The 14,288-nt window shown below is 31.9% G+C and overlaps 1 protein-coding gene across 1 annotated transcript; it reads right to left on the bottom strand.

The window, feature by feature from the left end:
* Window positions 1-2,575: 2,575 nt before the first annotated feature.
* HELRODRAFT_177372 (hypothetical protein) lies at window positions 2,576-12,327 on the bottom strand (the record flags this gene model as incomplete). Its single annotated transcript, XM_009025573.1, has 20 exons — window positions 2,576-2,912; window positions 3,024-3,126; window positions 3,275-3,346; window positions 3,490-3,627; window positions 3,698-3,946; window positions 4,236-4,376; window positions 4,459-4,728; window positions 6,080-6,141; window positions 6,371-6,491; window positions 6,575-6,712; window positions 6,817-7,062; window positions 7,872-8,015; window positions 8,134-8,403; window positions 9,091-9,217; window positions 9,369-9,419; window positions 10,714-10,751; window positions 10,869-11,015; window positions 11,092-11,352; window positions 11,701-11,847; window positions 11,979-12,327. The coding sequence occupies 20 exons, from the start codon at window positions 12,325-12,327 to the stop codon at window positions 2,576-2,578; spliced, it is 3,411 nt and encodes a 1,136-aa protein (XP_009023821.1).
* Between the last annotated feature and the right edge of the window lie 1,961 nt (window positions 12,328-14,288).

Raw genomic sequence — 14,288 nt, forward strand, 5'->3', positions numbered from 1 at the left:
CTTGAAGGAAAACCATGCCTACTTCCAATTGCACCCTCTAACTAACAGTTGGATGTTATCGGCCAGATGGGAGAAAGCCTCCGTTGAGGAAGCTTTGGTTTGCCTCGTTCGTAAGTTTTCTAGGGTTTGCTGTCTGAATTATTTTGCGTTAACATTTACTTACAAGCAAATTCGTCGTAATTCTTATGGTTCAACAGTGATTTTAAGCTTCTAAACCTAAACTAAAGAAAATCATGGACACAAAACTAATTATCATTGATTTGTAAATCAGGAAACATTTACAAAAATTTTTGTTAAATGTGTTGAAAATTCAATTGCAATTAACTTGCTCAAAAAATTCTCTAGAACTCTCATTGACTCTTGTGTCAACTAAGATCTCTTCACCTCACCAATAAGCACACACACACACATTTATACACACACACACACACACACTACTACTACTACTACTACTACTACTACTACTACTACTACTACTACTACTACTGTAACTACTACTACTACAACACCCCCAAACATACATACAATTATAACGAGATAGTGTTTCACTGTGTTATTTTTTTTACATTTTGATTGGTATGCAATGGTTTACATGCTTAACTGTTGAATGTAACTGGGATTGGTTCCGTTTTGCTGCAAATTTTTTTGGTAACTGTTAAAAAAAACATTTTAATTGATTAGTAAACTGCAAACTTAATTTTAAAATTTTAAATTTGCTGATTCTAACGCAGTTTGACCAATGAAATAATGAGAATAGATTGTTATTGAAATTTTTCACAGATGCAACCGAGGCCTCCTTTTCACATGAAGCCATGTCAAACCGTTAGCTCGCATTTTTCGCATGTTCATAGTTTCTTTAATTCTGACCATCATTCTCAGTTGCTGTTGTAAATTTTAAAACTTTCGTCGGTACTGGAACAATTTTTTAATCATTATTAACATTTCAATTCATTGCAAACTATAAAATATAGCTAACATTATATACATATATTCAATAAAAATTTTTATTTACACAACAAAATGTTACTAATAAATAAATAAATTTTTATTTAGTTATCTTATAAAGAAGCTACATGTTTATGACTGCGCGATAAATACTGCACGACAATTTTTCCAAATATTTAAGCATTTAGTTTTTAATTTTTGCAGCTATCACGGTTGTCATCTGCCTTGTGGTAATTCTGTCCGTGCTCGCCCTAATCATCGGCGCTGCCTACTACAACCTGGTTTACAAGAAGTCAGTTATTTCTTTTTATGATTTCTAGATTTTCTACTTATTAGCAGTTGAAAAACCAGGATAGTCCCATTTTAAACATGTCCAAACTGGGAGGTGTAAAGACCCACGATCAACAAGAGTTTGGAGGAGGCCCTTAATTATAGTTTTTGATTTTTTTTCTGTCAAATCTTTCAAAATTTTATAAATATTTAGTTACAATTTTCTCTATTGAAGCCGGTGTTTTTAGCAAGTACTGATGGTAAAAACCCGCCGTAGTTAGGATATTTTTAATTTTATAGTAAAGGCTTCTTACTTTCTTGGTGGCCTGTCTGGCTTGTCTTCTCTAAATCTGGCCCTGATCTTGATTAAATGATTAAAATACTATTTTAAATCCATTTAAGAGTAGGAGTTTTTAATATTTTTATAATAAATTTTTCTGCAATTTCAATTCAATCTAAATACAGAAAATTACTAATAAACAAATTGCAGGAAATTCAAATCTGAAAATGCAACTGATAACAAGAAGGCCGAAGAACCAGTCGCCTCATAAATTTCGAAAGAAGATATTTCATTGGTTGCAATCGATTTTGATTTGACTTCATGATTGTAATATCCTACTGTTTGAACAAAATATGAATGCATTGTTGCTGTTAACAACTGTATTTTTCTAAACGTTATTAACTTTTTGGATATCTATTCTTTAATTTTAATTTTATACGTAAACGTTAAACATCGTTATACAACAGGGGTGGGCGAACTTTTTGCTGTGAGGGCCGCATTGAGAACTATTTTACCTTTGAAGGGCCGCATATGCACTTGAATAGCAAATTTTTTCAACCCGGGGGAAAATTTTTTCAAGGTTTGTGGCTCCTTTTTTGGTCATAATGTTTGGCTGATGACATTTCTTTTGGTCATCAAAGTCTCGCAGACTGCATAAAAAAGCTTCACGGGCCGTAGCTAGCCCACCCCTGTTGTTATATATATATAACTGTGCTATACATAAAACGCTGTTTTAAATACATAAGTACACTATATATAAAACATCATTTTACATACATTTGTACACTATATATAAAGTATCAGTACCCAAATTTGTACTGCACTCTTTGCGGAAAATTTTTAAAACATTTTTGAAAATATGCCAGGTAACTAACTATACTCACAATATATTGTACTTTTTACATACAAGTAAATTTTACTCAAGTGCATTAGACATTTATTATTATATACATTTATAAACTGCTGACTAACGTATTTTTTTGTTTTAAAACTATATGTGTTTAACATAAATACATGACACACGAGTACACGATAAATTAATAAGCATACTCACAGTACTTTACAATCAAATGTGAGTGTTTATTGCTCATATTCGAGTGATATATATTCACTATAATCGCCATTTAACGTTGTGCTGCTAGGACTGTAGTCTGTGTTGTCAGGATTGTTGTTGGGATAGCTGCTGGGATTGTTTTTAGGATTGTTGTTGGGATTGTTGTTGGAGTTGCTGTTGATAATGTGATTGTTGGGGTTGGTGTTGCTGGTTGTGTTGTGGTTGATTGTAGCAACTGTGTTGATTCTAGTGTAGGAGCCGTCGTCAAGTTCTCGCACATTCGTTGTCGTCATCGGAACATCTTGACCCACATCAATCCCAGATAGCGGTTTGATCGGTTTCCTAGTGTTTTTCTGGGTAGACCTTAAAAATTTTCAAATTTAACTTCACTAGAAAATGTAATTTTTTTTATGTTTTATGACCACGTCATCATAACATCAAATAAAAGTTTGTGATTGTTGAAGTTTAAATTACCTGATGTAACAAATAGTGATGACAATCAGCGATACCAACGTGATGCCAAAAAGAATGCCGATGACAACCAATGCAATTGTCAGCTGGATTTCTTTACTAGTACCTAGAATTTAGATTTTTGAGGAAAAATTTTTTAATTAAAAGTTTATAAATGAAGTAGCAATAATTTAATAAGAATTATGATTGAAAAGTATAGAAAGTAAAAAAATGAGTTTCTATAATTTTTACGGCATAATGGGACAACAATTAACCCTGGTTGGATAGCGAATTCTGATTTTCAACGTTTTGTTTCAACGTCGTGGTCTGCTCTTGCGATCCCGCCGCTAAATTTGGTAAAAATAATAGTCTGACATTTAAAAATCTTGAGGACAAAATTAAAAAGTCAGTAAAATAAAAAATAAAGTCAGTAAAATGAAAAATACTAGAAGGGTACTAAAAACACTAGTTTGGTTAATATGATACTAACTTTTCATGCAGATTGGTGTGTATGTGTATGAGCACGGCATGTTGAACCAAAGATTGCTGTCGCTTGTGTTCATGGCCGTACAAGGATACATTGGCGATACAAATTTACTTTTCCAATGAGTATAGCTGGCAAAACTGTCTAGTAGAAAAAAAATCAAATATGCTACTGGATTTATAAAATTTTTATTTGATAAATTTAAACTTCTAACTGGAGTAATCCCACATAAATCTTCCTCTCGACAATCCAACCCAGTAATTTCCGTCAGCTAGAGACTGTACCTTACTACTTTCCACCCCCTCTAATTGCACCCCGTCGAGAACGGCCAACGACCCACCCAGAAGGGTACACTGGTTCTCCGCTTCGTACCACGTAACCGGACCAACACCGCCCACAGGTCTGTAGCAATTTTCCTCGGCCAGTAGATCTCTGTCGTAAGCGCACCCATCGTCATCATTTGCTGCTGGTTTTTATTTTTACAGATTTTAATGACGTAGTTCTTGCTTTTGGGTTAATAAGCACATGAATAAATGTGTTTTAATTATAAAAATATAAAATCTATACAATAGTAGGTAGGTATATGTTATTGGATTGAGGCATATGACCCAATTGTCTTCAAAACGTAGATTTGATTTTCATACACTCGTATAACAACTGTTTCATATTAAAATAAGTAATTTTATTTACGAAATTTAATTTTCAGCTGAAATAATGCTAAATATAGCTAAAAATGTAAAAATAGTCGATACTTTGAATCTGGCAAATGGCTCCAGAGCAGGTAGAGTCTGGATCAGCGGCGTAATAACCCAAGAGGGAATTGTTTGAAAATTTTGTAACGTAGGCCACTTGGGATTTCGAACTGACGTTTTCGTTTTGAATGGACACTTTTGCTGATTTTAATCAATTTAAAAACTTTATAAAAGTTCAGAATAAAATTTTTTAATTCAATTCAACTTCAATTCAAGAACTCACCGGCCCTGTTATCAATCCATGTCCATCCAAGGCTAGAAAACTTCAAATTCAGCGGTATAAATTTATTATTCATCTGATTATTCTTCACAAATTGATTTACCAAATTCTGAATTCCAGAATCATGCACCTCCAGCAGCCAAAGACCCATGTTCAATTTTGTACAAAAATATTTCAACTCATCTACGCTGTTGTAGAGGTTCGAAGATAAGTCGGAGTATAAGCAGTATCTATCGTTGCATGCTGTTGCTAAAGAACTCTCGTTCACTGTATCTGATGAATAAACGTTTAAATTAAGAAACAAGTAACTTAAAATCAAAATTTTATTCATATTTTCAATTATTAAAATTATTTTAAATATAAACGTGACTTAATAGCTTAATATCTTTTGAATGAAATACGATTACATACTACGAATTTAGATTTGCACTTAACTTTTGTTATGTGACTAATCACTAGCAGATAAATTTAACCCAACGAACTAAACAATGGCAAGCATTGCAATAAAATCCCAACGTCATTACGTAGAATATACGAATCTATGAAGTTCTTAATGAATGAAAATTAGTTGTTTCTGAATGCACTTTGAAAACCATCTCACTTATGTAATTGTAAACATTCATAAGTAAATAACGCTATTCTTTACTTTATATGTGAGGAATACATTATAATTATTTAAAACCAATAAACGTCTTCTAGCAGTCTAAATATAATTGCGTCGCATTTTTGAAATCATTCAACTCAAATAAAAATCATATACACTCAAATAAAGTGCCACGGAAGCAGAGATATCAACGGGTTCTTGCATGGCTTCTTAACGCTAATAACTCAACTACGAATTTGTAAAAGTTTTTCCAATATGTTAGAGTTTCTGAAAGTTCTACATGACAGCTTATCCTCACTTATAATTACATACACTTCTATTAAGCAGAACGACTGCAATCTTTGTTAGACAGGTTTGGATAATAACATTTAAACAACATTTAACAACAAAATGTAACAACATTTTCAAGTGAGACATTAGATATAAAATGAAATTTTTTATAAAATATATAATTGATTTACTAATATTTTTGCTATTAAGTTTTATAAATTTAAAATTTTAAAACGATACTTTTTAAAATAAGCCCGTTTCAAAGTATTTTTTTTTTTCAAATTTTTTTCATTTGATAGTTTGTAATCAACACAAGTTTTGTGTTCAGATATCATTGTCTTGTTAAAACATTCGTAACTAACAAAAAGCATTCATAAATTGTACATTAAATTAAATATTTACATAAAATATAATAAAGTTTTCAAATAACAGAAAATAACTACCTTGAGCAAATGAAATACTATTAATTTGAAAAACCGAGAATTTATAAAAAATTTTGAAAGTAAAAAACTTCACACAAAGAGATCTGCTTAGTCTGACTTCAGAAAAAATCAAACCTTCAACAACAACAAAAAACGAAAAAAAATCAACAAAATATTTTAGTTAATTTTTTTTATTCTTCATTTGGTCTTTCAAACTCGAGATATTGGTATCCGTCATCATCTGGTGGATTATTGTTGATGGTGGTGGTGTTCATTTTGGTGTAAGAGTCATCTGGCCCTGGTGGTGAAAGGTTTCGTGATGTCATACCTAAATCTTGGGCTTTGTTGTATACAGGCGATGCTACGGGGTTTGTCTTCGATTTTCTTGATCTAAAAAGTTTTTTGCAAATTTTTTATGAATTTGTAAATAATTATTAAAAATTGATTTTATGCTTTTTTTAGATTTAAAAATTTCATCACAAACTTTCAATTAAAATTCGTTAATTTACAAATCAAATCAGTGTATAATTAATTAATTGACTATTAAGTATGTAGTATAAATTAAATTTACTTAATTTTTAATCAAAATAATCGTAAAATCATTAAAAAAAACCCTTACATGATGAAACAGATTCCAATTACCAAAAAAACAATCAATGAAATCCCAAACAAAATGGCCATGACTATCAGTGCTATCAGCAATTGTTTCTCCCTTGTTAAGCCTGTTGTAGTAGGAAAGGCTGCAAAAAAAGACAAAGTTTGTAAATAAATTAGTGTATTATAAATTTTTTCATATTTTTTTCCAATTGATTTCCATATCAACCTTTCATGCAAACGACTGTGAATGAATTCGTGAGATTCACGTTTTCCCAGTAACCAGCCTCCCACGTGTTTATGGCCGTAACAGGCAGTCCTGAGTTCGGGGACTTATCTTTCCAACGTGAAAAACTAAACATACTCTCTGCGTGGAATTCAAACGCATTATTAAAAATGAAAAATCAAAGTTATTTGGTATAGTAATTCAACGAACCATGAATTGTCTTATTAACTTCATTCATGACATACTTGATTGATCCCAGATGAAATATCCTTTCGACAGTCCAACCCAATAGCTTCCATCCCACAAGGATTTTAAGTGGGCAGGATTAATGTCATCTAGATCCACATTATCGAATACGGCCAAGTAACCCCCGTGTATTAGGCATTGGTTCTGTGCCTCGTACCAAGTCATTGCACCACCACCAACTGGTCGGTAGCACATCTCCTCAACCTCTATATCTCGGTCGTATATACAGCCACTGGCGTCTTTCACTGAATTTATAATTTTGTGTACACAAAACATTTTATTGTTTTAGAAAAATACTTAAATTTTATTATTTACTTACAAAAACTTTCAACGTGTCAAGACTTGGTAGTTTAATAAGGAGTTTGTTGATTAATAAAAAAATGACGTCATTTCCGCCAACTATTCCAAAGCACATACACATACACACTACATTCTCTGTCATTGTATTGTTTGTTTCATGGTTTACCTTTTATTTATTTCTTTTTTTTACTTTTTAATTGTAGAACCTGGTAGGGTAATTTGAACGTGTTGAGCAATGGGTGAGTTAATTCAGTGGCCATAGGCAGATTAGGGTCACTATTATCTTGTTTCTATTTTTTATGTGTTTCTCGTTTTCTGGTGAATTTTGTGTCCATTTCCAGATTGCGGATGCTGTTTTTACGTCTGTTCTTCATCCTCATTGTCACTAGATTTTGTTGATTCCGTTTCATATTCTTCAAAACTAATACTGGTGGTTTGTAAAGGAGTTAACGTATCTTCATCGGAATCAATTGACTCAATAACGCTAGAGATTTCACTTGTTTCTGAGTTGGCGTTGCCTTCGTTTGTCATCCATTTACTAATTTGTTCATTAGCCTCCTTGGCAGATAATCATTTTGACATAATCGCAACGTATTATATTTTTAAATAAACAAAGTAAAATAAATTGCATAAACAAGTTATAATTCACTCTTAAAAACATTTGCACATTTTTAATGCATTAAAATACTAAACAGAAGACCTAGGTTTTTTAGGCACTTTGGAAAAACTAACCTTGAACAAACAAATTACTAACACTGAATTTGACATATCGCTCCAGTCAGCATAAAGCTTGGATTGACAGCAATGTACCCGCTAAGTGAATTGTTTGAAAATTTCACAACGTATGCCACCTTTGCACCATATCCATCGTTCTGAACACTTCCCAGAGAGTTAAGAACTGAAATGTTTTTAATTTTCTCGTGATTGTTATTTGAAGTTCATTTTTTGGAAAAAAATTATACACCATACTAACAAAATATAACTTCAGAGAGGATAGTAAAAGAATAAAGACGTACGATTGTTGTTGATCCAAATCCATCCAAAAGAGATAGTTTCTTCTTTGTTCAATGCAATGTATCCGCCTTTAAAATTGTACCTCAATGTAAATTGATTGACCAGGAGTTGAACCTTAGCGCTGTACACCTCCAGCATCCAGGTTGTCACGTCCCACCGTCTGCAGACCTCTTCCATGGCTTCAATGTTGGTGTATGTTCGTGAAATGCCGTCCGAGTACAAGCAGTAATTCTCATCGCATAGAGATTTCATCGAGCTATTGTTTTGAGAATCTACAAATTTCAAACATACACAGAGTGACACGAAACAAAATATTATTGTTTTCATCATAATTGAAACTTTTTAATTAAATTATTATTTCAAACGTGCATTAATAGTTGACGAATATTATCAACAGAACTATGTGACGTTCGTAAGAGTTAAGAATTGACAATAGGCCAGCCAACAATGAATTGTGTGCGCTGAATTGACTGAAAACATTTATTCTTAGAGTAGTAAATTTTAAAGAATCGCACGAAACAATAAGAGCTTTCAAATATTTTACTGCGCAACTCGATGAAAAACAAGCTCGTGAAATTATTGAAATGTTAGAGATAGTTTTAAAAACATAAAGAACATTTAAAAATTAAAAAAAAAAATTTCTATGCAAATTTGAAAAGTCTCTTTATAAAAAAAACTAATATTATTAATTATAGTTGTATATCTTGATCAGTGATATAATTGTCTTTAACACCTAAATATTTCAATAGTTCGATAAGTGTTTTTCAATATAAGTTAATATGTAAAAACTTCCTACTGATAGTGAATAACATTAATAATGTTTGTTATTTAACAAATAATTTAAAAGCAAACAAGATCGTATTAATAATGTTGGATGATTAAGAAATAATTTAAAAAAAAAGATTAAATGACGCTATTGAGTGATTGGTAATGATTGGGCTCGTCGTAATCTCTAACACCATCATCACGGTTGTCATCATCGTCTTCCAGTATTGTAATGTAAGTGTGACTGGTTTTTGTCTCCTCCTGTTCATTTTTTGACACATCTCTTGGGTAATTTGTTGGAATTATTGGTTGTACATTCGCCTGTACACGTTTTTGTGTATTCGCATGTACACTTCTCGGAAAGTTGAAAGGTGGTATAGTTGTTTGTACATTTCTTCGAATGTCTGTTCGTTCTGCCGTTCGTTCACTTGTTCGTTCGTTTGTTCGTGGCGATGTTCGTGAAATTACTGACATTGGTACCTCTTGGTTTGCCACAGCTTTGGATTGGTGTCTCTTGTTCAGTCTATTTGTTTGATGAATAAAATAACTAATAAAATGAAAAAAGTATTTAATTTCAAATTTAATATTGCAAATTGAGTCAATTAAAAAACATAAAATGACAGTCAGCCAGCCTTATGATATAAAAAGCCATCCCGGCGATGATTGCCAAAGAAACGCCTATCAATATGCCCACCAGGATCAGAGCTGTCATCATATCTGTCGACGAAGTTGTGAAATAACCATTGGCTACTTTTCAGTTTCGAAGAAATTTAAATCAATATCGACTTCCTGTTTTATTAATTTCCAAAGACATCAAAAACGAACACAGTGTATGGGAATAAATGTGAATTCGCCCGTCACGTACATTGTATGTGAGGGGTAGAAATGTCCTTGCATTCAAACACAGTCACTACAAGAGCGTTTTGCCATCAGAATTTTATATAATATTTAATAATAAAAACAACTAAAATTTACTTTCACAAATTTATCATGAAACAAAATTTGAAAAAAATCATTTGAACTATAAACTTGAATTCAAAAATGAGCGAAAAGTCGAACTTTGATAAGAGTTAAATGTAGTGGCCATTGTCGTCGTTGTAGTAGTAGCCGTTGTAGTAGTTGTGGTTGCTTTTGTGGCTGTTGTAATCGTTGCTGTAGTCGTTTTCGTTGGCACAACAGGAGATGTGGTAGCTGGGGCTGAAACATCGTTGCAAGAAAATGTTTCATTTAATAGTGAAATTTCTGAACTTTTCATCAAGACATTTATTTTAGTCCTTACTATTGCAGCTCTGACATACGCAGAACCACTTAAAATGTTGCATATATATTATCAATATATCTTTGTCCTTTTAGAACGAGTTTAAATCATTTGAAATGGTGAATAATCACCATTCTAATAAAATTTATAAATTCTTTAACGATAAAATCTCGTTAAGAATGTTTGAACGTAGTTTATCAAGAATTATAAATCCTTTTAAGAATTTGAAAAAAGAACCTTCTTACATCGCAAACAAAACCATACCTTGATAAATCATTGTAGTTGTCGAGACTGTTGTTTTGGTGGAGGATGTGACTGGTTTTGTTGGTGAAGTCGTCGTTGTAGTTGATGAAGTGGTAGTTGGTGATGGCGTAGTAGTTGGTGGTATCGGTGGTTGCGTCAATAGGGGTGGTAGCGATGGTGGCGATGATGGTGGTAATGTCGATTTTGACGTTGTCGTTGTTGTTGTTGAAGTTAATGAGTCCAGTGTTATTGGTTGTTTTGATGTTGTTGTTGGGACTGGCTGATACTGTAAACTACCATTTGTGGTGACAGTAACTGGGGTAGTGGTATATTCTGATTGGGCATTGTTTGCATCTGCCAATATTTGTGAAATAATTTTTTATTAAATTGCGAATTTGAAAATCGTTTGAAAACAATAAAAATTAGCAAACTATCAAACTGATTATTTTAATTGTTGAAATATTTACTAACCTCCCATACAGACGACAACGAAAGCATTCGAACACTGTACAAAAACCCAATTGCTATTAATACTACCGCTTGAATCAACAGCAGGACACGCAGCATCTGAGTACGATGGGTCTCCATTCTTCCACAACGAGTAACTGACAAAATTTTCTGTCGAAACATCAAATTTTAATCAATTTTTCCTAAAAAAATTTTCAAAAAAACTCGAAAATGCCCAAACACAAACTTGAATATGCCCAAATGTACTGCCCTTTAGAAAGCCCAACCCAATAATTCCCATCAGCCAACGACTGAATCCAACTTTTGTTAACTTGTTTAAGATTTACTTGATCAAATACAGCCAGCGAGCCACCTAGTTTGAAGCAGAGATTTTCAGCTTCGAACCACGTCATCGTTGATGCAGTTGTGGATGTTGTTGTTGGTTTTTCCGCCTGTCTGTAGCAGGTGTTGTTGGAGGTGAGATCTGTCTGCATGCACTGGCTCAAGTCTGGGAAATAATGTGTTTGATTTTAAATTAGCGACATCATCTGTGACATCATCAGTGACATCATCAGTGACATCATCTGTGACATCATCAGTGACATCATCAGTGACATCATCAGTGACATCATCAATGACGTCATCGTCAAAGGCATCAACAACAAACTAAACCGTCACTTTTACTATAATCATCAATAGACTACTACTACTGCATTAATGCTTTTCTGTGTTCATGAGTTTGAAAACAATTTTAATATGTTAATTAATAAATTAAAGGGTTGAAATTAACAATGAAGAACCACATAAAAATTAGTTTAATTTCAATAAATAAACTTTTTTTTGTAAAAATCACGACCACGTATTTGACAAATGGCTCTTGAAAGATGACTGCTGCCAGGTTCAGCGGCAAAGTATCCAACCAGAGACCCATTTGAAACTTTTGTCAGGTATGCAACCTCGTGTGAAGATCTCTGATTTTTAATCGTGCCATCATCGTCTGAATCTAAAAAAATTTTAATTTAAAAGAAATGAATGGGTTTATTTTCCGATACAACCACATAATGGACACACACACACACACACAATACACACACATATACACAAACAGACACACAAACACACACACACACATACATGGTTTGTTGTCAATCCACTTCCATTCCTGACCAGATAACCTCATATTCAGTGGGATGTAGACAACACTACCGCTCAAATTATACACCGCAATAAAATCTTTCAACAAATTTTTGACACTATCATTGTAAACTTCCAACAGCCATAACTTATAACCGATACTATTCCCACTGGCAGGGCATAAATTCTGATAATCACTAAAATTAGTGAAATATTTTCTTTCCAAATCTGAATATAAGCAATAGCCACAGTAACACAATGATTTCGTTGGTAGAGTTCCATCTATATGCTTGACATTCATGATCATTAAATTAATTATACCGGAAATTATTATTAGAAATGACGTCATTATTAATCCTATTAGTAATGTGTAAGTTAATTCACTTAGTTTTTTTTTTGTCGAAGTTTGAAATTCGGTGAAACAAGCTATTAACGGATTATTAATTTAACCTTAAAAACATAACGAAACTTCGCGTGAAGGGATGAAAGTGATTTTCAAAAGTATTTAACGCTGTTGCAAAAATTAAGGACAAATTTCCGAAAGTAATAAATAAATGAATGAATGAATGAACGAACGAACGAATGAATGAACGGATGAAGAAATGAATAACACTGCAAAATGTTATACGAACATTAGGGACATAAATTTGATCAGAGAGTCATCTTAAAAATACTATTAATATTGTTATTATTATTCTTCTCCACCACATTATTATTTCCACGTTTATTAATATTATTATTATCAGTATTATGGTTATTATTATTTATATTATTATTGTTGTTGTTGCTGACAATCGTTATCACCATTACCTTCATCTTTACTACTATTTGTTCATAATGATAACGACATTGTTGTTGCTGCGGTTATTGTTGATATTATTATTATTATTATTATTATTATTATTATTTCCATTCAGATGTGATTTATAACAACTTTGTTGTTCATTAACTTAATGGTTGTTCACAAGCTGGTCTGGTCGATTTTATTTAATTTTTTTATTTCAATTTATATTTATTTATTTATTTAAAATCTATTTTATACTTATTTATTCATTTTTATATAACCAAAATTCTATTAACTGGTGAATACTATATTGAAATATTTAACTCTCTATAATCAAACTAATCTAAACTGCTTAAAAATGAGAGTTATTTCTTGTTAAACTCCATCAGAGCTGACCTTATCATCAATCACTGTTAGCCCATTTGAGATTAAAAGATGATTTGAAGTACTTTAAAAGATGCAATGTATAAAATTATGTGGATATTTGAAATGCTATATTCCAACGGAGACGTTACATGAGTTTTGTACGGGTGATCATATCATTTATAATTTTTTTTTAAAGATTTTAACGGCACTGCAGCTCCCAAGATGTTGGTATAATGTGCCAGTAATTTTAATCTTTTTTTCTTAATTTTTATTTTATTTATGTTTCTTTCATAATTATTTAGTTATTATTATTACATTTTCAAAATAAAAATGAATAAAAATAAAATATAAAAAACTTTCAAAAGGTTCTACGTGTACTATTCATGATAATAAATAAAACTATTAAATAAATTTTACACACGTAGGTAAGGTACTCATTCTATGATCTGTGAGTTATCTGTAAGTCAGAAGAAGGTAGAGATATCATTTCGCGGTGACCGGGTTCGATTACTGTCTGTCCAAAACTCAAAAACTTTTATATGCTGTGTGTGTGCGTTACGGTCTTTGTGGCTATAAAGTTTAATTATAACTATGTATGGAGTTATGAGTCTTAGTTGCATGATAAGGAACAAAAAACTAAGAAAGAAGGGAGAAACAGAGAGAGAGAGAGAGAGAGAGGAGAGAGAGAGAGAGAGAGAAAGAGAGAGAAAGAGAGAGAGAGAGAGAGAGAGAGAACTCACGCGCGTAATTATCCACAGCTGTTATTACGAAATACTAATAAACAAACAAAATTTAAATTGGAACATAACACCCAGCCAAAATTAACCATCGAACAATACACTACCACTGATTTTGTGAAATAATTAAATAATAATTAATAATAATAATAATCAAATAATTAAATAATGTGAAATAATAGGAACTTAAACACCACCTTAATTAATTCCAATTTAGTTATCTTTGTCTGCTGATTTCGTTTTAACATATTTGTAGATTTTTATATAAAAACACAAATTTGTATTCAGTCACTTTACTGGATTGTCTAATGCGATATTGATAATATGAATCATATTAAATGTTATTTAAATTTTCCAATTATAATCTACTACGAACATTTATAAATATCTATAAAATATTACCATTCAATTCCAACAATTAAG

Source organism: Helobdella robusta, assembly GCF_000326865.2.
Source record: "Helobdella robusta unplaced genomic scaffold HELROscaffold_42, whole genome shotgun sequence".
NCBI classification, from domain to species: domain Eukaryota; kingdom Metazoa; phylum Annelida; class Clitellata; order Rhynchobdellida; family Glossiphoniidae; genus Helobdella; species Helobdella robusta.